Consider the following 24690-nt stretch of genomic DNA (forward strand, 5'->3'; position numbering starts at 1 on the left):
ACTGCCAATTTTTAAATGCTATTGTATAATCTTTAAAAAGTAAATAGGGTTTTCTTAAAAATCATTTGCATGAAGCCATATATATTTATTTTTTAAAGATTTAATTTATTTATTTGAAAGAGGAGAGACAGAGAAGAAATCTTCCATCCGCTGGTTCAGTCCCCAAATGGCCACAACAGCCAGGGATGGGCCAGGCTGAAACCAGGGGCCAGAAGCTTCTTCATGGGTTTCCCACATGGGTGGCAGGGGCTCAAGCACTTGGACCATCTTCTGCTGTTTTCCCAGGTACATTAGCAGGGAAGCTGGATCAGAAGTGGAGCAGCCAGTTAGATCAGAACTGGTGTCAATATGGATGCTGGCACTGCAGGTGGTGGCTTACCCTGCTATGCCATGTTGTTGGCCCTGACAATACTTTATTTAAACTCGCTACTTCATTATTTTCTGACATTCACAAATGTATTGTCCAATTTATAGGACACCTATAAAGACTTAAATGGAGCATTAAGTATACCATTTATGTTAACTTATAAATATTGTAATATTTGTAATAAATATTCACAAAATTGAAAACTTCCCACTCAATGAGTTAAGATGGTTTTTATAATGAATTTATTACTGATAATGATCTGTCAACTCTAGGTGAAATTTTAATGAAATTATTTTTCCTGAATTTCACTCAAGAAGATATTCTAGGGGCCGGCGTTGTGGCTCACTTGGTTAATCCTCCTCCTGTGGTGCCAGTATCTCATATGGGCGCTGGGTTCTAGTCCCATTTGCTCCTCTTCCAGTCTAGCTCTGTGCTGTGGCCCGGGAGGGCAGTGGAGGATGGCCCAAGTGCTTGGGCCCCTGCATCCGCATGGGAGACCAGGAAGAAGCACCTGGCTCCTGGCTTCAGATCGGTGCAGTGCTGGCCGTGGCAGCCATTTGGGGAGTGAACCAGCGGAAGGCCACAATGCCTTATACTTACAGATTCTAAGTGATATAACTGTTATTATTATATAATAATATAGATCTTATTGTTATTTATATTTTATAATTATGTTATAATTATATGTTGATGAAATGACGTATTTAATTCCTGCTAGACAGTCTTCTAGGTACAGTGAACAAAGCAGTCAACATTGCCTACCATTTTGAAGTTCATATTACAGTAGAAAAAGATTGAAAATAAGAACAATAAGTAAGTAAATATACTTTATCTTAAATTGTGATAATGCTGTGTAGAGAAAGTGGGAGGGTGGCTAGAAGGTAGACAAGATAGAGGTTGGAAGTGGCTTACAATATTAGATGAGTGTTCAGAGAAGATGATTTCATTGATAAAGTGATCTATGAGCACACCTTTTGGTTTATTGATCTTAATTTTTTATTGAATACTCTAACTTCTAGAGCTTTCTGTTAGATTATTTGGCTTATTCAGACTACGATTTGAATAGGAGAATGACATGGTCTGATTTACACATCTAAACTGAATGCTTGTTTATTATTTGGCTCCTAAATTAGAGATAAAAGCAAGAGATAATAGTTATACCCCATTCCTCTCTGAGAAAGCCATATAAACTCACTCACCAAATTAAGTATTTTTTAGCGTTCAGCTTTCAGAGAAGTATTATACCATGCCAACATGATGTAGAGTTTAAGCAAACAGACTTTTCTCCTTCACCTGAGTTTAACACAAAAGGAGCAGTTTTCTCATTTCAGAAGACTGCTCGCCTGGCCACTAATCTCCAATCTGTGGGCCCATTTATTTGAAATAAAGCCCTTTTTGCTTTTGACTCAACTACTTTGTCTTGATTACAGAGGCAAAGTTTACACATTAATTTTACTTTCTTAAAATAGTACCTAATGTTCATAACACATTTGCTTTTCATTCCTCATTTCTCATTCATCCATGTAAAATAAATTCAATAGCATTTTCATGTGTAAGGCATAGAGATCTCTCTAAGTTACCTTGAGAAATAGGGTTTTTGTATGAGACACATGTGATTTAGAACTGGAAAGTGGTTAGTTCCTGAGGAAGCTCAAAGGATTGGTCCATCTGTCAACCTCTATGATTTCTAGCTCATCAATCCCTTCACTCACTATATAGCTTCTTTTGTTTCCTCACTCCTTTAGCTTACCATTGCTCAACTTAATTAAACTAAACAACTTCCTTTGTATTTCAGAGTCATTTTGGCAAATTTATGAGGAATTGTGGCTCAGATTCCTAGCACACAGCACTTTATCAGCACATCTTTTCAAGCTATGACATGCACATCACAGATCACTAGCCAGCTTGTTAATGGGTTTCACTTAGTGCAATTGCCCTGTTGTCTCTTCCCATTAATTGGGTTAGAGTCATGAATTCATTTGATAAAGAATAGGACCACTTCACAGAAGTCACGGGTAATGCAGAACCCTTTCAGATGTAGACATGGCAGGGAATGATGGGCATAGTATTTGTTTATGTTTGTGATAGGCTTCAAATTGACAAATTTGAAATGTGGTTGGCATAAAAATGCAGAAATACAGAGAACTATCAGTAACTGTTACTATTAATCTAGTGCCAACATTCTGAATCAGTATGTCAGTAAAGAGATCCCTGAGAAATATGTATCCAGATGTTCTGATGATGGAGTAATGAGTCGTTTAAAAATGAAAATTCAGCACATCTATTGTTTTCATAATATAAACCTCAGAAAGTAATTTTTACAAAATCTTGGCTGATGGTGCTATGCAGAACATAAAGTAAGAATTTAAAATGTGAGATTTCAAAAATTTCTACATGCGCAGAGGTTGTATCCATATTAACCAACTCACCTCACACCTACCTTGCTTTGTAGTGGCTAGAAAACAAAGATACAAGAAACACAATAACAACTCTGTGGGTAACTTTTCCCAAGCATTTTTGGCACACAATGTATATTGAATAATCACCCATGAGTGTGAATTTTCTCTAAATTTCAAATCTAACATAATTTTTTTAAAAATGGTAGAGAATTTAAATAACTCTTTTAAGAAATATTTACAAGTGTGATCCCTATTTTGCCACAATCTTAGGGGGAACAATTTAACACTGTTAGGAACTGTTATAAGCAGGCTTCAAGGAAGCAGTTTTGAGGAAGTTTGAAGAGTTCACCTTTAGAAATGTAAATTTCTTCATTTCACTAACTAATCATTTATCATCAATACCAGTTCACCAGGGGAGACTAATACCACATTGTTAACCATAATTTGTTGTGAAATGAAACATAGCCTACTTAGAAAAGTCCATCTGAAGAAAGAAAACTTGATTAGGCTAATTGAAAATAGACCTTAGTAAAAAATAAGAGCGAGAATAAGAAGGGGAAAAGGAAGTGGGGGTAGAAGTATGAATGGGAGGGTGGGCATGGTGGGAAGAATTATCATGGTCCTAAAGTTGTAATTGTGAAATGTATGAAGTCTGTAACTGTAAAGCAGTATAGTTCTGCATACATTCTTATGGGCTTATTTTTAAGGGTACACATTAAAAACTTTCAGTGGGACCCCAAATCCCCTTAAGCTGGGAGGTAAAAATAGCATTTTAAGTGTTAAAATGATCATATGGATAGGATCAAGTGTTAAAGTGATCATGTAGGAGTAAGTGTTTGGTAATAATAATAAACAGAATTTTTTTTTTATTTTATTTTTTTTGACAGGCAGGAGTGGACAGTGAGAGAGAGAGACAGAGAGAAAGGTCTTCCTTTGCCGTTGGTTCACCCTCCAATGGCCGCCGCGGCAGGCGCGCTGCAACCAGCGCACCACGCCGATCCGATGGCAGGAGCCAGGTACTTCTCCTGGTCTCCCATGGAGTGCAGGGCCCAAGCACTTGGGCCATCCTCCACTGCACTCCCTGGCCACAGCAGAGAGCTGGCCTGGAAGAGGGGCAACCGGGACAGAATCCGGTGCCCTAACCGGGACTAGAACCCGGTGTGCTGGCGCCGCAAGGCGGAGGATTAGCCTAGTGAGCCGCAGTGCCGGCCTATAAACAGAATTAAAAAGGAGAGAATGCTCCAATGTGGGAAGCAGTACACAGCAGACTCTTAGAATGTCCAGGTTAAGATTAAGTAGCACTCTGACCCCAGAATCAGCACCTTAGACATTCTGGTCTGGCTGAAAAGCCCAGGGGAGCATTTCAGGCATGGAAAGCTAGGACACTATGGCAAAAAAATGTTCTACATAAATGATCTCTGTGGGTGAGACCCCAATGGAAAGAATAGGCCACCAAAGATGTACTTTTCTCTGAAAGGATGAGAGAACTTCTACTTTGCTGATGGCTTTGCCAAGTTGTGGATCCAAAAGGCTTCCATAGCCTAGGCAGATCATGTCAAGAACCTCGGGTAATCACTGATGTCATACATTAGAGTGTTAATTGTTAATAACAAGAGTCACTGTGCATTAACTTCCCATGCAGGCCCACTGTCCCCAAAACGTTGTATTATGAGACTTAGTAGTAAAAAGTTTTCCCAAAGAATTATTTCCTTTTAGTGTATTAAGTGGAGGATATTCTTAAGTCTCATAAGTTATAGTTATGCTTAAGAGCTCATAAAAGATATATCATTCTTGGGTTCTTCTTTAAAAATAATTAAGCTTCTAAAACAAAAGAGGGGAGAAGGAAGGAAGAAAAAAAGTGAAATTAGCTTCAAGATGCAATAACTTTGAACAGCCTTTGGACTGTTGAGGAACAGCTTTGTTTTTGTTTTTTTTTTTTTTTCTCTGTAGAGTTAATCCTCTGTATATAAAATTAAGAGAAAATAGATCATGGTAAAAAACAAGAGTGGGGGCGAGGCAAGAGTGCTGGTGCTGTGGCTTAGTGGGTGAAACCACTGCCTTCAGTGCTTGCATCCCAAACGGGCACTGGTTCAAGCGAGTCCTGGCTGCTCCATTTCTGATCCAGCTCTCTGTTACAACCTGGGAAAGCAGTATAAAGTTGGCCCAAGTCCTTTGGCCCCTGCACCCACCTGGGAGACCCAGAAGCAGCTCCTGGATTCTGGCTTTGGATCAGTGCAGCTCAGGCCGCTGCAGCCATCTGGAGAGTGAACCAGTCAATGAAAGACCTCTCTCCCTCTCTATGCCTCAGCCTCCCTGTAACTTTGCCTTTTAGATAAATTTTTTAAAAAAGAAAAAAAGAGGGAAGAGGAAAAAGGGGAAGAGTGGGTGGGAGAGCAAGTATGGTGGGAAAAATTACAGTGTTCCTAATGTTATATTTATGAAGTGCAAGCAAATAAATAAATAAATAAACCACTTAGGCATGGGCGGGTGTTTGACACAGTGGTTAGGCTGCCAGTTGGAAACCCCACAGGTGATATCAGAGTGCTTGGGTCTGAGTCCCAGTGAACTCTGGAGTTCAACTTTCTGCTAATGGGTACCCTGAGAATCACTAGGTGGTGGCTCAAGTAATTGGGTCCCTGGCACCCACCTGGAAGATGTGAATTGAATTCTGGGTTCCTTGCTTCAGCCTGGTCTAGCCCTAGATATTATGAGTATTCGGGGACTGAACCAGGACATGGGAGATCTCTCTATTGGTCTAATTAATTTTTCTCTCTGTCTCTCTAGCTTTCAAATTAAAAAAAAAAAAAAAGTGTTAGTCAACTCCCTTTTTGGAATAAACAGTGATTAACCAAAAGGAAAAAAATACTTGACTCAAAGCTCCATGAATGAGGCAGTTCAGTGAGTGTTATAGGAGGGTCTATACAATTCTACATGACTGTTAACCATAAGGATGAAACTCCATATGGGTTGGGAAAAGTGAGAAGGACCAGGAAGGTGTTAACAGCCCACATTGAGGATGTCGCTGTAATACATAACTAGATGCAGCACATTAACTAGATGGTAATGAGGCTGTGGAAGATCATGAAGGAGGCAAGTTCGCAAAAATGCAAACTGGCGGCCGGCGCCGCGGCTCACTAGGCTAATCCTCCACCTAGCGGCGCCGGCACACCGGGTTCTAGTCCCAGTCGGGGCACCGGATTCTGTCCCGGTTGCCCCTCTTCCAGGCCAGCTCTCTGCTGTGGCCCGGGAGTGCAGTGGAGGATGGCCCAAGTGCTTCGGCCCTGCACCCCATGGGAGACCAGGAGAAGTACCTGGCTCCTGCCATCAGATCAGCGCGGTGTGCCGGCCGCAGTGCGCCAGCCGTGGCAGCCATTGGAGGGTGAACCAACGGCAAAAGGAAGACCTTTCTCTCTGTCTCTCTCTCTCACTATCCACTCTGCCTGTCAAAAAAAAAAAAAAAAATGCAAACTGGCAACTGTTTTAGGACTTTGGCCTGCTAAAATAGTTTTTTGTTTGTTTGTTTCTTTTTGTATGTGAACAAAGATACTAGGCTTTTCTAAACAAGGTCTGGCACATGTAAAATTTCTAATAAAAAACTAGAATGTAACATAGAAAATAGTGTTCCTAGTCTTGTGTATTTTTGAAATCATGATTCCATGCTGATTCTCCATTATAAGGTATTAAAGGTCATGTATGCACTGAATGTGGGAGAACAGATTGCTACAATATTACAAATGCTGTTTAGGGAGGGAGAATGTCACTGTATTCTCAGGACTGTATCTATGAACTGTATTGAACCTATAAAAAACTAAAAAAAAAATCCTATAATGCTTCATTCAGTGAATATGACAGTATTAATACATAGCTCATTTATTATCAATAGAGAAATGTTATCAAAAGTATTTGTAATGATGGTATGAAAATATTTTATATACAGATATTGTCAAAATTAAATATACACATTCCATTAGTTAAAAGTCAGCATATATTATTCTCTTAAAAACGTACTTTCCAAACTCATTAGACAAAACTCATTTAGACAAATTTTATTATACAGAAATGCCAAAAGTAACTCAATACTAACGTTTAGTATCCTTGGATGAGGTGAATTTCTATTTTTGTTTGAAGTCATCCTTTATTTTCATTTTAAAATATCTGGTATTGAAAATACTTGTACATCCATGTTTGATTACATCTCTTGTTATGTCTCTGAAGTGTCTTGGACTTCTTGATGCTGCTGCTTCTTAAAGGTATATGGCTGTCTTATTCTCATGAACACTATCCATGTATCACTGTTTACCCTGGAACACCTCCAGCACGAAGATGACTGTATCCACTCTTAATACACTGATGCACAGCATAAAGTTACTTTGAGAATAAAACAATGTTAATTTTGAATCCTTATAACTTTTATACACTTCATAATTTTGATGTCTTCTCCTGAAAAATTTAACAGCTTAAAAAAGTATTATTGCAACTGATACCTTATATAGATTGTCTTATAAAATCAGCACAGAAATAATATGATTGAAATATGTCAGCATGCATATGAAATACTTTGACTAAAACGTTCATTCAGTTTTTATTGCTATGTCCATCTTCTAGTCATGTTATATGAATTTCTCAATTGCTGTAATCCATTTTTTGCCAGGATGCAATGCATTCAGTAACTTCTAGGAGGCACATTGCCCTCCCCAAAATTGCATAAGTAGATAGATTCTTGGAGGATGCAACTACAGTTTATATGTTTCTATATTGCCACTCCATGCTTTTCAGTTTTCTTTAATGCCCCTCAAAATTTTATTCCAACAAGTTTTTATCTTTTGTAGTAGTTTCTTTAGGAAACACCGGCCATTCTTTTTCTGATCCTTTAAAGGTTTCTTTTCTTCCTAGAGAAATATATTTTAAAAGTTTTCATTTCACATTTTTATAAAAATACATGTTTTAAAATATGCAGTCTTTAATTTCCATCATGTTATGGTATACTGAAATCTTGATGTGATGAAAAAAGGATAACTTTGCATGACATTTTAAAAAATCTTGCATGATTTTTAATTTGAAGTATTAACATATAGGAAATTCAAGGTGGGTATGATTTAAGATATAGGATTCATCCAAAAGCTAAATCAGCTGGCTGCCTTTTTCACATTCCAACCATGGATATAATACATATTTAAATTTTCATAAGAAAGATATTTGTAGAATACTCAATTGAGTTTTTTAAATATGGGAAACTGCATTTTTAGTTGAAGGAATAATTAACATAAAATATTCAGATTGTGTTTACAAAGGTGATTAATATGGATATAGCTGCTTGAGTTTATATCTTATAATCCACCCTAATAATTTGATCTTCACGAGAGGATGATACATGTGTGCTTCATAAGCTAATTGTTAGCACCTGATGGGAATCTTGAAAAGGGCTAACTATACAGCCTATAGAATGTGGGAAAACAGTTACCTTACATGGAATAGACATAGAAGAGACTAGCTCTGCATAGACTTATATTCCTCTGAGCCAGCTGACCTCAATAAGTGGGATTATGGGGCTGGTGCTGTGGCGTAGTAGGTTAAGCCTACGCCTGCAGCATCAGCATCCCATACGGGCACCGGTTTGAGTCTTGGCTGTTCCTCTTCTGACCCAGCTCCCTGCTAATGGCCTGGGAAAGCAGTGAAATATGCCCAAGTGCATATATGCCCAAGTACATAGGCCCTTGCACCCATGTGGAAGACCTAGAAGAAGCTCCTGGCTCCTGGCTTCAGATTGGCCCAGCTCCAGCTGTTGAAGCCATTTGAGGAATGCACCAGTGAATGAAAGACCTCTCTGTCTCTCCCTCTCTCTGAAACTCTACCATTCAAATAATTTTTTTTTTCAAAAAAAAGGGATTAGTACAAGCTGAAGTAATTCATTTAGATAATAGTTATTGACTGTTTTCTAGGTAAGACATCTTTACATATGTCATTGCATTTTATCTACTGATAACCCTATGAACTTGATTTCATCTCATTTTACAGCTGAAGGGAACTGAATTGCAAAGAGAATAAGAAGTTGCCAAGCTCACAAGTCAATTAACCGCAATGAGTGGGTCTTCAGGCTCATCTGTTTTATTTTCATTTAGGCACAGATTCAGATCTTTCGTTTATACTTGTAATTTACTAACATTAGCACATACCTTTTAAACAATACACTTCACAAGATTAAACAACAGATTTCAAGGGTAAATATGAAGGGATATTTTACATCCTTTCTAATAAGGGTTCTAGAGTTTAAAAAAATAAAAGTTGAAATTTACTTGACTCAATAGATTTAAATAAAATTGGCCCTCTGGACCCATTGTTTCCATATCCATGGTTTCAGTCAACCACAGATAGAAAATATTCAAGAGAAAATTGCATCAGTACTGAACATGTACAGAATTTTTTAATTATTACTATTCCTTATTTACATAATGCTTGCATTATAGTAGGTAGTATAAATAACCTAAAGATGATTTAAAGGCTATGGGAGGATTGCATAGACTATAGGAAAATATCATGCCATTTTAAATAAGGGAATTGAACATCTGTGAATTTTGGTCCCCTAGAAAACCCTGAAACCAATTGTCCCATGAATGCCAATGGACAGAACTGCCTAGAGATAGAAAAATGCCATGACTTCCTCAGAGACCAAAAATGAGTATTTGTTAAAAAGACAAAAATAAAAGAAATTTTATTTTACCTCTGTAGTCTTGGAAACATAGTTGTTACTGCCCTTGTCTAAACTTTCCGAATTCTCACTCAAAAACCTTTGGTGAATTTACATTTCCTTAAGCTCATGTATTTGTTTCATTTGTTTCAAGTCTTCCATTGTACCTGGAATACCTGAGATTTCCTAAGTAGTAGGATGTGCAGATTCACCCTGCTTCTCTAAAAGGATGAAATAAATGTCCATGCTTCTATCTATTGACCAAATAACATGATAATAACAGAAATGGAAAGAAACTGATCCATCACATGAAAAAGGGATACTCCTTTTCCATGTCCCACTCTAGTTAACACTCATGTCATTATTACGTTTAATCACATTCTCTTAAATATTCTACCTTTTATACTCATAAATATTTCCACTTTGGTGCATAGTATTCTATACTAATAACAAAAAGTAGATGTATAAATATATATAAAATAGGATATTAAAAATATATATTTTACAATTTATACTAATAATAGGCATAATATAGGTCCTCATTGTCTATTTTTATTTCCAAATTAACAGATTTTTTCCTGCCATGTACTTTTTTCTAGTTTATTTTCTCCCATATATATTGTTCATGTCTTTCCCTATTATCTGTTGATATTTTAGTGTTATTGTTTCATAAAATATAATGCTTTGCTAGTTCCCCTAGCTGTTTCTGTTTTAAAATTGTGAGATTTAAAAAATGTATTTTAAAGGAATTCAGTTTTTAAGAGGAGTAGCCCATCTCCTTACTGATGGATGTTTTCAAAACCAATCAGAAAAAGACTTCATTCAGAAACATCGTGGAATTCAGTTGTGTAGAAAGCTGATGAACATAAAGGAAACTATGTAATTGCTTTCACTAACTTTTTGCTAATTGGGCTTTACCCAGGGAAGGTAGTGTTCTTTCTTTAACCTGAAAAATAGTCATATTTACGATAGTGAATATTAATTATTAATTATTGTTCCTCATTGATTATAATTGCTAATTTTCACATTACTTTAACTCATCTAATCTATTTGAAATGTACTTTAAATTAATTATTGTTAGATAGCAGAATAATAATATAATATAATAATAATATTTCATTTAGATATAAACTATCAGTAAAAATACACGAAACAAAAGAGATCAATTTGAATACCCTGGAACCATAATTTTTCAGGTATGCCTATTATTGTTAATTACTGTAAAGAATAGAAGGGTATATTGACATAAGCAAAATTTGAATTTAAATCAACAGGAAAATAAACTTAATATTAAATTGAAAATCATGGCCATTTGTTTTATTGAGCTTTATTCCCCAGAAGCAAAATGAAATAAATAACAACAAAAATCTTATAGCATGTCTAACTAATTAAGGAAATTCAGTGTAGCTATCCTTAATATATTACCTTTTTATTTCAACAAGTAGGTGAATGCTATCAAGTTAGATAATGTTGTAATATAGTTTCAAGATTTAAATGATGTATTTCCCTTTATAATTAGTTGATTTTGGAATATGGTGATCTATGCAAAGCTCAGCACATGAGGGAAGGACTTCAAACATAGAGCATATCTATGTCTTTTACCCCTTCTTAAGCCAAAACATGATACCATTTGTGTTTTCTGCACTCTTCAGGTGAGCTCAGACTGAGGCTTATACTCAGCATACTATTCCCAACAGTTACTGCTACTTGGTTGGATGTATAAGCAACATGAAATTATCTGTTATTCCTGCATTAGACAACACTTTGAAATTATTTTAAGTCGGAATTAAGGGCCTTTAGACTAAACTATGAACCCTTTAGGAATCTTGAGCTGGACCTTGAGTGATGCATTGAATAGCATATATCAGATTTATAGGAAAGAAAAGTATAAACTCTTTTCAGGGACCCAGCAAAAGTCAAGGCACAAAATTAGAAAAAAGCTTGCAAATCCAAGACATCAAGAGCTGACTAAGTTCCATTAAATAGATAAAGCAATGATAAAAAAAATTGTCCAAGTTATATAGTCTCGATTGTCATCACTATCAGAATGGTTCAAAGATAACCTTACCACTTTACTTTCTATGGGAAATTAGTACCAGTGAAACAAAACCGGAAAAGAAATCATAAAAATGTTTTCAAAAAATGTTTTAAACATTAAGAAACCTTTGATTTTGAAAGCAGGTGGCAAAAATCCTAAAGAAGAAAATAATAACAGCATTAGCCATTAAACATTGAAAACCTTTTAATTCTAAGCACTTAACGTGAATTATTACATTTAATCTTCTCAAATCCTGTAATGTAGATGTTGTGTTTTCTCTGTTTTGCTGATGAGGAAACTGAGACCTGGACTCCAAATAATGTCCTCTAAACTTTGTTTTTAGTTCAAAATTGCTAGTAGAAAAGTAGGAAAAAATAGCCCTTTATGTATCAAAATCAGTGAAGAAAAAGGTAAAAATTATGAGACGTATATCTCTAGCTTTATCATACAAAGATTTTTTTTTAATTTTTATTTAATGAATATAGATTTCCAAAGTACAGCTTATGGACTGCATTGGCTCCCCCCACCCCACCAATGACTTCCCTCCCACCCGCAACCCTCCCCTTTCCTGCTCTCTCTCCCCTTCCATTCATATCAAGATTCATTTTCAATTTTCTATATATACAGAAGATCAGTTTAGTATGCATTAAGTAAAGATTTCAACAGTTTGCACCCACATAGAAACACAAAGTGAAATATACTGTTTGAGTACTCGTTATAGAATTAAATCTCAATGTACAGCACATTAAGGACAGAGATCCTACATGAGGAGTAAGTGCACAGTGACTCCTGTTGTTGACTTTACAAATTGACACTCCTGTTTATGGCCTCAGTAATCTCCCTATGCTCCAGTCATGAGTTGCCAAGGCTATGGAAGCCTTTTGAGTTCTCCGACTCTTATCTTTTTTAGACGAGGTCATAGTCAAAATGGAGGTTCTCTCCTCCCTTCAGAGAAAGGTACCTCCTTCTTTGAAGACCTGTTCTTTCCACTGGGATCTCACTCACAGAGATCTTTCATTTAGGGTTTTTTTTTTTTTTTTTTTTCCAGAGTGTCTTGGCTTTCCATGCCTGAAATACTCTCATGGGCTTTTCAGCTGGATCCGAATGCCTTTAGGGCTGATTCTGAGGCCAGAGTGCTGTTTAGGACATCTGCCATTCTATGAGTCTGCTGTGTATCTCGCTTCCCATGTTGGATCACTCTCCCCTTTATTTATTGTATCGGTTAGTATTAGCAGGTACTAGACTTGTTTATGTGCTCCCTTTGACTCTTAGTCCTTTCATTATGATCAATTGTGAACTGAAATTGATCACTTGGACTAGTGAGATGGCATTGGTACATGCCACCTTGATGGGATTGAATTGGAATCCCCTGGTATGTTTCTAACTCTACCAAGTCAGCTTGAGCATGTCCCAAATTGTACATCTCTTCCCTCTCTAATTCCCACTCTTATGTTTAACAGGGATCACATTTCAGTTAAATTTCAACACTTAAGAATAACTGTGATCATACAAAGATTTTTGTTAAATACATTCAATTTCCTGTTTTATTACATAGGAGTTCTTATAAATGTTATACATACATGTATTAAAACTATTAATAAATTTTTGGGGTTGGCGTTGTGGCAAATCAGGTAAAGCTGCCACCTGCTACACCAGCATCCCATATGGATGCCATTGTGTGTCCTGGCTGGTCTACTTCCAGTCTAGTTCTCTGCTGATGGCCTGCAAAAAGCAGCAGAAGATGGCTCAAGTGTCTGGGCCCCTGCACCCATGTGGGAGACCTGGGTGAAGCTCCTAGCTCCTGGCTCCTGGCTTTGGCCTGGCACAGCCCCGGCTATTGTGGCCACCTGGAAAGTGAACCATCAGATGGAAGATCTCTCTCTCCTTTCTCTCTCTCAAACTCTTTTAAATAAATAAATACATCTTTTAAAAAAAGCTATTAATAAGTTTTAGGATTAGAAAATGATCATCCCACACCAAATTTATCGCCTTTACATTCTTGGAAGTAATTATGGCAATAAACTATTTGTTTTTTACCTAACGTTGGATAGGTGAATTCATCCTAGTACCTTGGATAAGTATTTTCCAAGTTGCGACTCTCTTTTTCTAGACTTGAGTAAGTGTGTCTCAACTTTAAAAGACAATAAGTACTTAAAATTCTATGTTAATGAATATGATCATCAGATAATGACAGAATCCTATCCAGTGTTGTGGCTTAGCAGGTTAAGCCAAGGCCAGCAGCACCAGTATCCCATTGGGTGCTGCCAGTTTGAGTCCCATTTTCTGCCTTTCAAATAAATAAAATCTTTTCAAAAAAAAAAAAGAAATAATACTAGCAAAAAGTGGTTTATGTTTTTATTCAAAGTAAGCATTCCTTATCTTACCTTACCAGTGCAGTTCACCAGTGTTAATGTGCCCTTCGATACTCTTTCTAAGTGGTTTTGGAAATCCTCATTGATACTCATATCATGAAACTGATCCAACTTGCGAGCAGCACGTTCTAGAAAATCAGCTTCCTATTATAAGAAAAATTTACAAGGTCTGTGGTTCAAATAAAATATTGAGAAATGATAATCTTTCTTAAGAAGCCTAAAGCCAGAGCTGTATTACTAAGTAGTGCCCCGCCTCCACCCCAGCTTTCTATTCCAGTTAACCACGTGACTGACAAGCAAGACTGAAACTGTGTAGTTCCTAGTTGACGGAATGAAGTGATTAGAACTTGGTTTAATGATTATCTCACTCTTAAAGCCTCTTTTCTTTATTATATAAATGTGACCTTATCATTTATGGATTAACATGTGAGTATTAGAAGATTATTCACTTTTAAACAGGATAACCAAAGAAGAAGGCTTTTGGAAGTAATAATGATGAAAGGTATATGTGGTTTTTCTTATTGCATTTGAAATCAATGAACTATGAATAAATGAGTGGTACTAAGAAAAATAAAGGGTCATTGTCATCGAAAGCATAAGCTTTTCAGGCACTTAAAATAAGAAGTAAAATAATATGGTTGTGCTATGGGATACCAGGAGATTAACTCAGCTATTGTTGAGTTTCAAGGAACATATCAAATAGTGCCGTTTTTTCAGTAGAAATGATACAAACTTTTGGAGGTATTGTAATAATGTACTGATTAGACGTAGAAGTGGCTTAAAATAAGTAAATATTTTGGCTGGTGCTGTAGCATGGTGAGTAAAGTTGCCGACTGTGGTGCTGGCATCCTACGTGGGTGCAGGTTCAAGTTCCGGCTGCTCCACTTCTGATGATCCAGCTGCCTGCTAATGTGCCTGGGAAAGCAGAAAAAGGTGCCCCAAAGACTTGGACTCCTGCACCCATGTGGGAGACCTAGAAGAAACTCCAGGCTCCTGGCTTCTAGCTCCTGGCTTCAGATTGGCCTAGCTATTGCCATTGTAGCCATTTGGGGAATGGACCAGAGGATGGGAGATCTCTCTCTCTCTCTCCAACTCTCCCTTTCAAATAAATAAATCTCTTTTAAAAAATTAAAAAAGAAATAAGCATTGGAAGAAAAAAATTTCAAAATGACTACAACTAAATTATACCCATGACTCACATTTGCAGATACGCAAGCAATCATCTTAATAAGTCTTCTCCTACATAAGAAATTTGTAAATAAGAGGTGTGTGTCATTGAATTAAGCAGTTCTAGTGTTTTCAAGGTGAAAAACACAATGATAAAGCATAAAAATTATCTAATAAGGATAGGGCTATTTGTAAAATGAAAGTATTAAAGAAGACTACCCATAGTGAAATTTAGTAGATCAATGAGAATTATCTTGTAAGAACCAAAAGATTTTTTATATAAATAATTATCTAACAGAGGCAAAAACAGAGGTTTCTATAAAATCAAGCTTGAATGACAAAATCCAAATAATTATTATTACCTTATTATCATCACATGAATGTTTTTTAAAAAAGTTAGATTCATTATTCAGGCAATTGCTACCAATTTCTATCATTTTGTCCTGTAATAAATAATATAAAATAATATGGTTAAAACTGAGGACTTTTCTAATTATAAAAATAGCAATCTTATAATATCTGGTGTTCATATGTGTATTTCAAGGTAGATAACTTTTCTGCTGATTACCATAAAGAATGGTTTTCTAATTTTGAAGAATAAATGAGTATATGTATATATAATCCCTCACAAAATGAGAGCACATCCCAGACTCCATGATTTAATCCCAGACTTCACTAAGAGAATCTGGCTTATATAAAATGATAAAAGTACCAGTTTTAAATGTTATAGCTACTATGTAGGCAAAGTACTATAAACATTTAAATCCTGAAATTGAGATATATGTATTCCATCCAATGTCCTGCCATCATCAAACAAGGAAGATGATTTTCCTTAGAAAGTAACATTGAGAGTTAAGGAATGCAACCTTCACAATGAGAGTTAAAGTTAAGATTTATTCTATGACATCTTTAACATCATTTTTATTTTCATGGAAAATGGAACTAAAAGGTACATTTAATTTGGCACAAAAATATTTAAATCCATGCATAAGCATGGCCTTCAAAAAGTTGTTTTGTCTCATTTTGCCTGGTATGAGTGAGGTAGAAATTTACTGAATACAGTGAGACTGAATGTAAGGATATTGTAAACATAGGAGTAGAAGGAAAGACTACTGCATGCTCATTTTTCATTTCTCAGTAATATAGTATTTGAAAGTGGGCTTTGCTGAAACATTTAGGTGACAAATAGGAAAAACTTCCTCAGGATTCAGATTATGCACACTGTTAGACTAGCTCTGTCCAGCAAACTAGCAATTCCAAGCTATCAAAGCTTCTAGAAGGACACTGGGCAAACTTAGTTTATATGTTGTAACCAAAGGAACAGGATAAAAAGTGGAGCAATGGCAGGATTTAGTCATGAGCTTCTAATCTTCATTTGCCTCTCAGAAAAGTATGTATTACTCATCGCCAGTGAAAAATGTAAATGACCTCTAGGGTTGTTCTCACCTTAAAATACTGTCTTTTTTTTACCTGCAGGAAGTAGTGTCTGAAAACATAATCATTCATTTAACCATTCAATACTTACTAAGGGCCAATGTGCAACGTCCTCTGCCAAACCCTATGTAGAAACAAAGATGAGAAAACACAGTCCTGGTTTCTTGTGTCATTTGCTATAAATGATGGGCACAGCATCCCTTGGGCACATTATATTACTTCTTATCTTTGAAAAAGCATGTCTTTGGAAACAAACTTTGTAGTACTAACCATCTGAATCATACTGCAAACATTTCAAGTTCAAGTTAGATCAATGTATAGTGTTTGCTATTTGATTTTCTGATCTTTTCTATGGGATGCTAAGGTAGGTTACAGTATTATTCAGTCAATATTCAGAACTGCCACCCAATATATAGGAGGATATATTAATTTCCCAGAGATGCTATAGCAAACTACTAAAAACTTGGTAGCACAAAATAGTAGAAATTTATTATCTGCATTTATCATGTCAGAAGTCCAGAATCAAGCCATCAGCTGAAGGCTCTGGGCATTTGCCTCTTTTGCATTCCAGGAGTTGCCAGAATTCCTGTGTTCCTGGGCTTGTGGCTGCATGGCTCCAGTCTCCTGCTTCCATGTTTACAGTGTCTTCTTTATGTGTATATTAAGTTTCTTCTGCCTCTCATATTTTTTTTAAAGATTTTATTTGTTTATTTGAGAGGCAGAAATACAGACAGGGAGAGACAGAGAGAAAGGTCTTCCATCTGCTGTTGCACTCCCCAAATGGCTGCAATGGCTGGAGCTGGGCCAATCTGAAGCCAGGAGCCAGAAGCTTCTTCCAGGTCTCCCACGTGTGTGCAAGGGCCCAAGCACTTTGGCCATCTTCCACTGCTTTCCAAGGCCGTAAACAGAGAGCTGGATCAGAAGAAGAGCAGCCGGGACTCGAAAGGGCACCCACATGGGATGCCGGCGCTGTAGAAAGAGCTTAGCCTACTATGCCACAGCTCTGGCCCCCTGCCTCTCTCTCAGAAGAACCCTGCTAATGCCATTTACAGCTCACCTGGATGACTCAGGAGAACCCTACCATGGCAAAAATCCTTAACTCAATCATACATACAAAGACTCTTCTACCTTATCAATTTTCTGGAATTAGGATTGGATAACATTGGGTGGTCATTACACCCCAAATGCAGGAATGCTATTCCAGAAAAGTATGCTCCTCTGCCTGCTGATGTTAATTTTGTCTAGGAGACTTGCTTTAGTTAGTAGATGTCAGCAGGCTGAACATAAGCAGAGGCTTGAAATGTCCTTGCTTCTCTGAGTTTGGTTCCTTGTACTCTTGGCTTTCCCCATGAGGAGAATAAGTTTCTGGTAGAGGTGTTCATTATTTATTATTGAGTAATGAATGACTGTAAAAGTGGTGAGCATAGTTGTATAGCAGGTTAAGCCACTGCCTGGGACACCCATATCCTTTATCAGAGTGCCTGGTATCCAGTTCCACCTCTGCTTCTAATGCAGCATCATGTTAAGACACCTGGAAGTAACCAGATGATGGCTTAGATCTTTAAGTCCCTCCACCTACATGGGAGATCTGGATGGAGTTATAGGCCACTTGCTTTGGTTGGACCGGCCCCAGCTGTTACAGACATTTGGAGAGTGAACCAGCAGATGAAGAAATCTCTCTCTCTTTCTACCTTTCCCCCTCTCTCTATAACTCTGCCTTTCACATAAATAAATGAAAATTAAATAAAAGAGTGTCTTCACAAGGTGGCACATGGCTTTCTCCCAAGCATGCAAGACAAGAGAAAGGAGTCTTTGTGCCTTTTATGACCTAAGTCTTGGAAGTCATATATCATCATATCTTTTTTTTCTTTCTTTTCTTTACTTTTTTTTTTTTTTTTTTTGTACAGGCAGAGTGGACAGTGAGAAAGAGAGAAAGGTCTTCCTTTTGCTGTTGGTTCACCCTCCAATGGCCGCCGCGGCCGGCGCGCTGCTGCCAGCGCACCGCGCTGATCCAATGGCAGGAGCCAGGTACTTATCCTGGTCTCCCATGGGGTGCAGGGCCCAAGCACCTGGGCCATCCTCCACTGCACTCCCTGGCCACAGCAGAGAGCTGGCCTGGAAGAGGGGCAACCGGGACAGAATCCGGCGCCCTGACGGACTAGAACCTGGTGTGCCGGCGCCACTAGGCGGAGGATTAGCCTACTGAGCCGCGGCGCCGGCCATCATATCTATCTTACTATTCTAGTTTGAAGATTTACTTGTTTATTATTTATTTATTATTCAGGGGGAGTTCATAACATTTAGAGCAGCTCTCATCCTATCTTAACTGAGATATTTAGAGCATTTATTTGCAGCTCCACAAAGGAAGAAATTCTGCCTCCTGTTAAAAACAAAAATCTGTCACATTTCCTATCCCAGGAACTCCCATTTCTAGAATGATTTGCAGAACAAACAATACCTAACAACTATTACCATTACCAACCTCAAGGCTTACTCAGTTAAATTGCCCATTCTTAGAAACACTGAGTTTACCATGTAAGTAATATAAGCTTGATTCAAAAGTTTCAATCAACAGAGTTTGATAGAAGAATGTCAGTTTTACCCCAAAATCTAGGCCATCATATTCTTTTCTAAACCTTGAAACCTGTTCACATAATATAGCTTGCAATAATTTTTTGATTACTCATGTGTCTACTTTGAAACATTAGTTGGTTGTAAATGCATACTCAGATTTCATGTATAAAATATAACGTAACATCTACCTTACAATAGTTAATTGCTACAAAAAAAAATGTTACTTTTGGCTGGTCTTACAGGAACAAAGTAGAATCTGAACTTGATCTGAAATGGTACCTAAATTGGGATATGCAAGTATTTGAGGAGAAAGAAAATAGAAGTAAGAAATTCCAGAAATGAGAAAACATAAAGCAAAGGCACTTGGTACAAAACATGGACTTTGTTTGTGAAATAGTAAATAATTCAGTTAGGTTGTGGTGTTGGGAGTGCAAGGGACAATTCAAAGTAGTAATTAGGTTAGCAATGCAGGCAGAGAACAGATTATGCTTCCCAAATACACATATAAAAATTAATTCTGCATGCAACAGATAATAAGTCATAACTAATGCAGTTGTTCAGTAGGGATATAGCATGATCTCAACCTGCTTTATGATGATTAGCAAATGATTGAGACACACTCATAATGCATGTCTGAGTATGATGCAAATTATTTTGCTTAGGGAGCAAATTAAATGGCAGGTAGTTATGAATTTTTTGGCAACAGGAAGCAAAGACAGAAGACTCCAAGGAAAGGCTATTTGTAAGAATTCTGCCTCACTAGCAATATACAACTGGGGAAAGTTCATATGAATGAAGGTATTGGCTCTAAATGGCAATAGTGAACAGGTAGTCTTCAGTTTGAAATAACCACTATGAAATGAGCTATAATCAACTCTTGACTTACAAACCATTCTATATTTTCTACCAGAGAGTAGGGAAAAGAAGAAAAAAACACATACAGATATTTGTGAGCTCAACTATGTTTATTCTGCCTAATATTTTGGATTTCTTTACTTATAGTAAGTCATTCTCAAAGCACAACTTTTGAAAGGGTACTAGAGATCAAGTGTTTGCAAAGACTAAGACAGCAGATCCTTATCAAACCCTGTATCTTTTATCTTTCATCCAAGCCCAGCATAGCTAGGTTAACCATGGTGAAGAACAGTAACTAAATGTTAATTCTTTGTTATCAGGTGAATGAAAATTGTGTCCTTATAAGAAACAGAAATATTTAATATAGTAATTTAACACCCAAGTGATGTTTCCTGCTAAATTTCATGCAAAGATTTTGAGGTGAATATAATACTGCTATTAAATAATGATTTTATCTTAGTGAAAGTTCTGAGTATACAAAAATATGACTACATTAATTTCCCAGTCCTTCCTATAACTAGGAGTAGTCCAAATGAAGAAGTTTTGTAATATAATGTCACTGTGCTGCTTACTTAACTCATAAATAACACATTTCATATTGCCTGTTTCCATAGTACATAAAACAATCATAGAATACAAAGTTCAGTGTTTTAATAATTAGTATTATTGGTAAGCAGGGCCAGCATTTTGGCCCAGCAGGTTAAGCCACTGATTACAATACCAGCATTTCATATCAGAGTTCTGGTTTGAGTCCCTGCTACTCTGCTGCTAATCTGGCTTCATGCTAATGTGACTGGGAAGGCAATAGAAGATAGCCCAAGTACTTGGATCCTTGCCACCCATGTGGGAGACCAGGATGGAATTCATAATTCCTGGCTTTGGCCTGACCCAGACCTAGCTGTTGAGGCCATCTGGGGAAGGAACCAACAGATGAGAGTGTGATCTTTCTCTCTCTCTCCCTCTCTCTCTCTCTCTGTCTCTCTGCCTTTCAAATAAATTTTTAAAAAATCTTAAAAATTTGTTGATGGGGCTGGTGCTCTGGCATAGCAGGTAAAGCCGCCACTGGCAGTGCCAGCATTCCATATGGGCGCCGGTCCATGTCCCAGCTGTTCCACTTCCAATCCAGCTCTCTGCTGTGACCTGGTAAAGCAGTAGAATATGGCCCAAGTGCTTGGGCCCCTGCACCCAAGTGGGAGACCTGGAAGAAGATCCTGGCTCCCGGCTTCACTTAGGCTCAGCTCCAGCCATTGCAGCCAATTGGGAAGTGAACCAGTGGATGGAAGATATCTCTCTCTCTCTGACACTCCTTCTCTCTCTGTGTAACTCTGACTTTTAAGTAAATAAATAAATCTTGAAAAAAATTGTTGATATAAGCTACTGTAGAAAACACCAGGAACAAAAGAAAAAATGCTAATCTGAAAATAATACTTAAATGACTATATTCCAAATATCTACTTCAAAATATCATTATGAACATGCCTCTAAACTTTTTTTTAATGTAAAAGGGCTAGAAAAGACAACTTGGGATTGTGAATTTCTACTTGTGAAAATACCATTATAACATTTCTTTGATGAGGCTCAACTTAAGAAAAATCAAACAGCTGGTAAATCCATTAGGAATACCAGTAGTGTTGAATACAGAATAATGGAGGATCTCATGAAAGGGTAATGAATAAATCTTAATTGTTAAACTTAAACTTGTTCTTTATCTTGAATAAAGTTGTCTATACATTAGAGTCCTTTTTCTGGAGATGAATGTGTATTTTCTATTCATGAAGATGCCTTTCTGACACACCTTGTCTATGTTAACATGGTATTTTATTAATTTGTGTTAATCAGGGTGTGGTTATGTAAGGATGAAGATAAATGGTATGCCACAAATTACATGATTCAACAATTGGCAGATTTCCCTAGATAATAATGTTCATGTCAAATACAAATACTGTGTGATTACTAAAAACCTGGCAGCATATCCACTTATACTGGGTACAGTGCTGAGGATCACTAAAGTATGCATAACCTTCTCTGGTAGAGTAGCAGTAATATAAGACTCATTCAGACATCTATTTTCTGGGCCTTCAAATACATTGCAATATTACATCAGTATAATGGAAAGAACACGGAACTAGAATTGTGTTTTTCACTACTGGCGTTAAATAATTTTGTGGCAGGAATTGACCTCAGAGATTATGCAAGCCAAAATTCTGCTTTTATGAATTATAAAAGCAAGGTTTGAAATTAGTTAATTGACTTATCCAAAGTTACATAGGCAAAGTGACAAATCTGGGATTCTGACCCAGACATTTTCATTTTCAGCCCAGTGTTGTTCCTGTAACAATGTACTACCTTTGATGCAGCCTTTCCTTGAATTTCCTTATATGTAAAATTAGTACATTGGACCAGAGCAGTGTGTTTTGTTGTTTTGTTTTGTTTTGTTTTGTTTTACAGGCAGAGTTAGAGAGAGAGAGAGAGACAGAGAGAAAGGTCTTCCTTTTCCATTGGTTGACCCCCTAAATGGCCTCCATCGCCCTCCTGGGCCACAGCAGAGAGCTGGACTGGAAGAGGAGCAACCGGGACAGAATCCGGCGACCCAACCGGGACTAGAACACAGGGTGCCTGCACCACAGGTGGAGGATTAGCCAAGTGAGCCGCGGAACCAGCCCAGAGCAGTGGTTTTCACACATCATATTCAATGTAGTCCCTAGGTTTCACAGGGTGATTTGCAAGTGGCAAATACAGGCTCAATGTTGACATAGGTTCCACGGGTTCATGACATAAACAGGTAGACAATAAATTACTTATTTGCATGTTAAAACATCTCTAGTCTTGCACAGTTCACAGAAACCTTTATTCTCTATAAATAGCATTAAACTCAATATAAGAATAGTTTTTGAATTAATAGCCTGACTAAATAATTGTCATTAACAGACATAGGCTCCACGGGTTCATGACATAAACAGGTAGACAATAAATTACTTATTTGCATGTTAAAACATCTCTAGTTTTGCACAGTTCACAGAAACCTTTATTCTCTATAAATAGCATTAAACTCAATATAAGAATAGTTTTTGAATTAATAGCCTGAAGCACAAATATTATTATGTGGTCTATGCTGCCTTGATTAGTTACCTGAGATTCAACTTTTTTATGCACAAGCTAAGAAAATCAGATTACCATAGCTAACGCTGATGCAACCAATAAAAAAATTACCAATCTACTTTCACAAAATAGTTATTAAAACATGAAAGTTATAGACATTTCACTATTCTAAGTCCTCCAAAATGACTGAACTGAATTAATAGAAGATTGGACAGGTATGAGTAAAGTAAGTTATACATAAGAGTGTTAATTCTTAAATTAACAACAGGAATTACTGTGCACTAACTTCCCAGGCAGGACCTCTGTCCTCAGAGTTGTATTATAATTATGTCTAAGTGCTCACAAAAGATGTATCATTCTTGGGTGCTTCTTTAAGTTTCTAAAAAAAGAAGAAACAAAATTAACTTCAAAATGCAATGACTTTGAATAGCCCTTGACTATTGAGGACCAGTTTTTTTTTTTTTTTTTTTTCATACAAATTGTTGAACTCTTAGTATAGAGTTGGTCTTCTGTGTATAAAGTTAATTGAAAATGGATCTTAGTGGAGAATGGGACTGGGAATGGGAGAAGGAGGAGAGTGGGTGGGAGTTTGGGTTGGAGGGCTGGTATGATGGGAAGAGTCACTATATTCCTAAAGTTGTACTTATGAAATGCATGAAGTCTATATTCATTAAATAAAAGGGTTTTTTTGGGGGGGAAAATCTTGACAATAATAGTCACCTATAAAAATGGGAATTCTGAAGAGGCCTTCTTTCATCACAAAGACGGACCTTGTGACCATATTGAAGCATTAATATTCATCTCATTGCTCCAACTTAGAAAACCTTCTTTTCCTTCCCAGACTCTTGGGGCCTTTGAGTCCCACCATTCCTTTGGGAAACTTTTTAAGAACTTCCTCCATTTACTTACAATTAACTGCTTTATATTTACTTGTTCCTGGTAGAAGGTTATATTTTATCAATCTTCAAGTTTTCGATTGTTATTTCACATAATAAAAATTTGTTGATTAAATGATGGTATCACTAATCATACACTCCTAAACTCTCAGAGGACATCAGTTGCCATCTGTAAAGTTTACTATGTTTTCTCAAAAGTAACATTCCATAGTCAACAACACCTATTTTAAACTATGAATGTTGAAATACTTTCTGAATACTTATCATCTCCAATTTATTTTATCCAATCCACAAAACCCAGTTCTATCACTGTGAAGCTAGAAAACCTTCAGTGACTCCCATTCCTCAGGTTAGCATGCAAAGTCTTCCAAGATTTGATCATACCTAAATTTTCTACACTCAAATCTCTACCTGAGCTCAATCCATAGAGACCATTGACTTTTTTTTTTGAAAGATTTTCTCTTTTTTTTTATTTATTTTTATTTTTTGACAGGCAGAGTGGACAGTGAGAGAGAGACAGAGAGAAAGGTCTTCTTTTACCGCTGGTTCACCCTCCAATGGCCGCCGCGGCCAGCGCACCGCGCTGATCCGATGGCAGGAGCCAGGGGCTTCTCCTGGTCTCCCATGGGGTGCAGGGCCCAAGTACTTGGGCCATCCTCCACTGCACTCCCTGGCCACAGCAGAGAGCTGGCCTAGAAGAGGGGCAACCGGGAAAGAATCCGGCGCCCCAACCGGGACTAGAACCCGGTGTGCCGGCGCCGCAAGGCGGAGGATTAGCCTAGTGAGCCGCGGTGCCGGCCAAGA

General features: G+C 37.2%; 2 protein-coding genes across 5 annotated transcripts in view; one reads left to right on the plus strand and one right to left on the minus strand.

Annotated features, from left to right (window-relative positions):
- Positions 1–23822, plus strand: part of ZC2HC1A (zinc finger C2HC-type containing 1A) — an 84235-nt gene extending 60413 nt beyond the window's left edge. Inside the window, exon 11 of the mRNA XM_051843860.2 lies at positions 1086–23822. The gene's annotated coding sequence lies outside the window, so the exon portion shown is untranslated. The remainder of the gene's footprint in view (positions 1–1085) is intronic.
- The window catches only part of IL7 (interleukin 7), a 45425-nt gene continuing 27355 nt past the window's right edge, over positions 6621–24690 (minus strand). Inside the window, exons 3-6 of one of the 4 annotated variants that reach the window (XM_008255687.4) lie at positions 16554–16586; positions 15391–15471; positions 13874–14005; positions 6621–7655 (exon numbers count right to left, since the gene is read on the minus strand). In XM_008255687.4, the coding sequence (XP_008253909.1) occupies positions 7539–7655; positions 13874–14005; positions 15391–15471; positions 16554–16586 (363 nt within the window). In that variant the 3' untranslated portion in view covers positions 6621–7538. The remainder of the gene's footprint in view (positions 7656–13873; positions 14006–15390; positions 15472–16553; positions 16587–24690) is intronic. The other 3 variants (XM_070075255.1, XM_008255688.4, XM_070075256.1) reach the window with 3 other exon arrangements.

Source organism: Oryctolagus cuniculus, chromosome 6 (genome assembly GCF_964237555.1).
Source record: "Oryctolagus cuniculus chromosome 6, mOryCun1.1, whole genome shotgun sequence".
Classification (NCBI taxonomy): Eukaryota; Metazoa; Chordata; class Mammalia; order Lagomorpha; family Leporidae; genus Oryctolagus; species Oryctolagus cuniculus.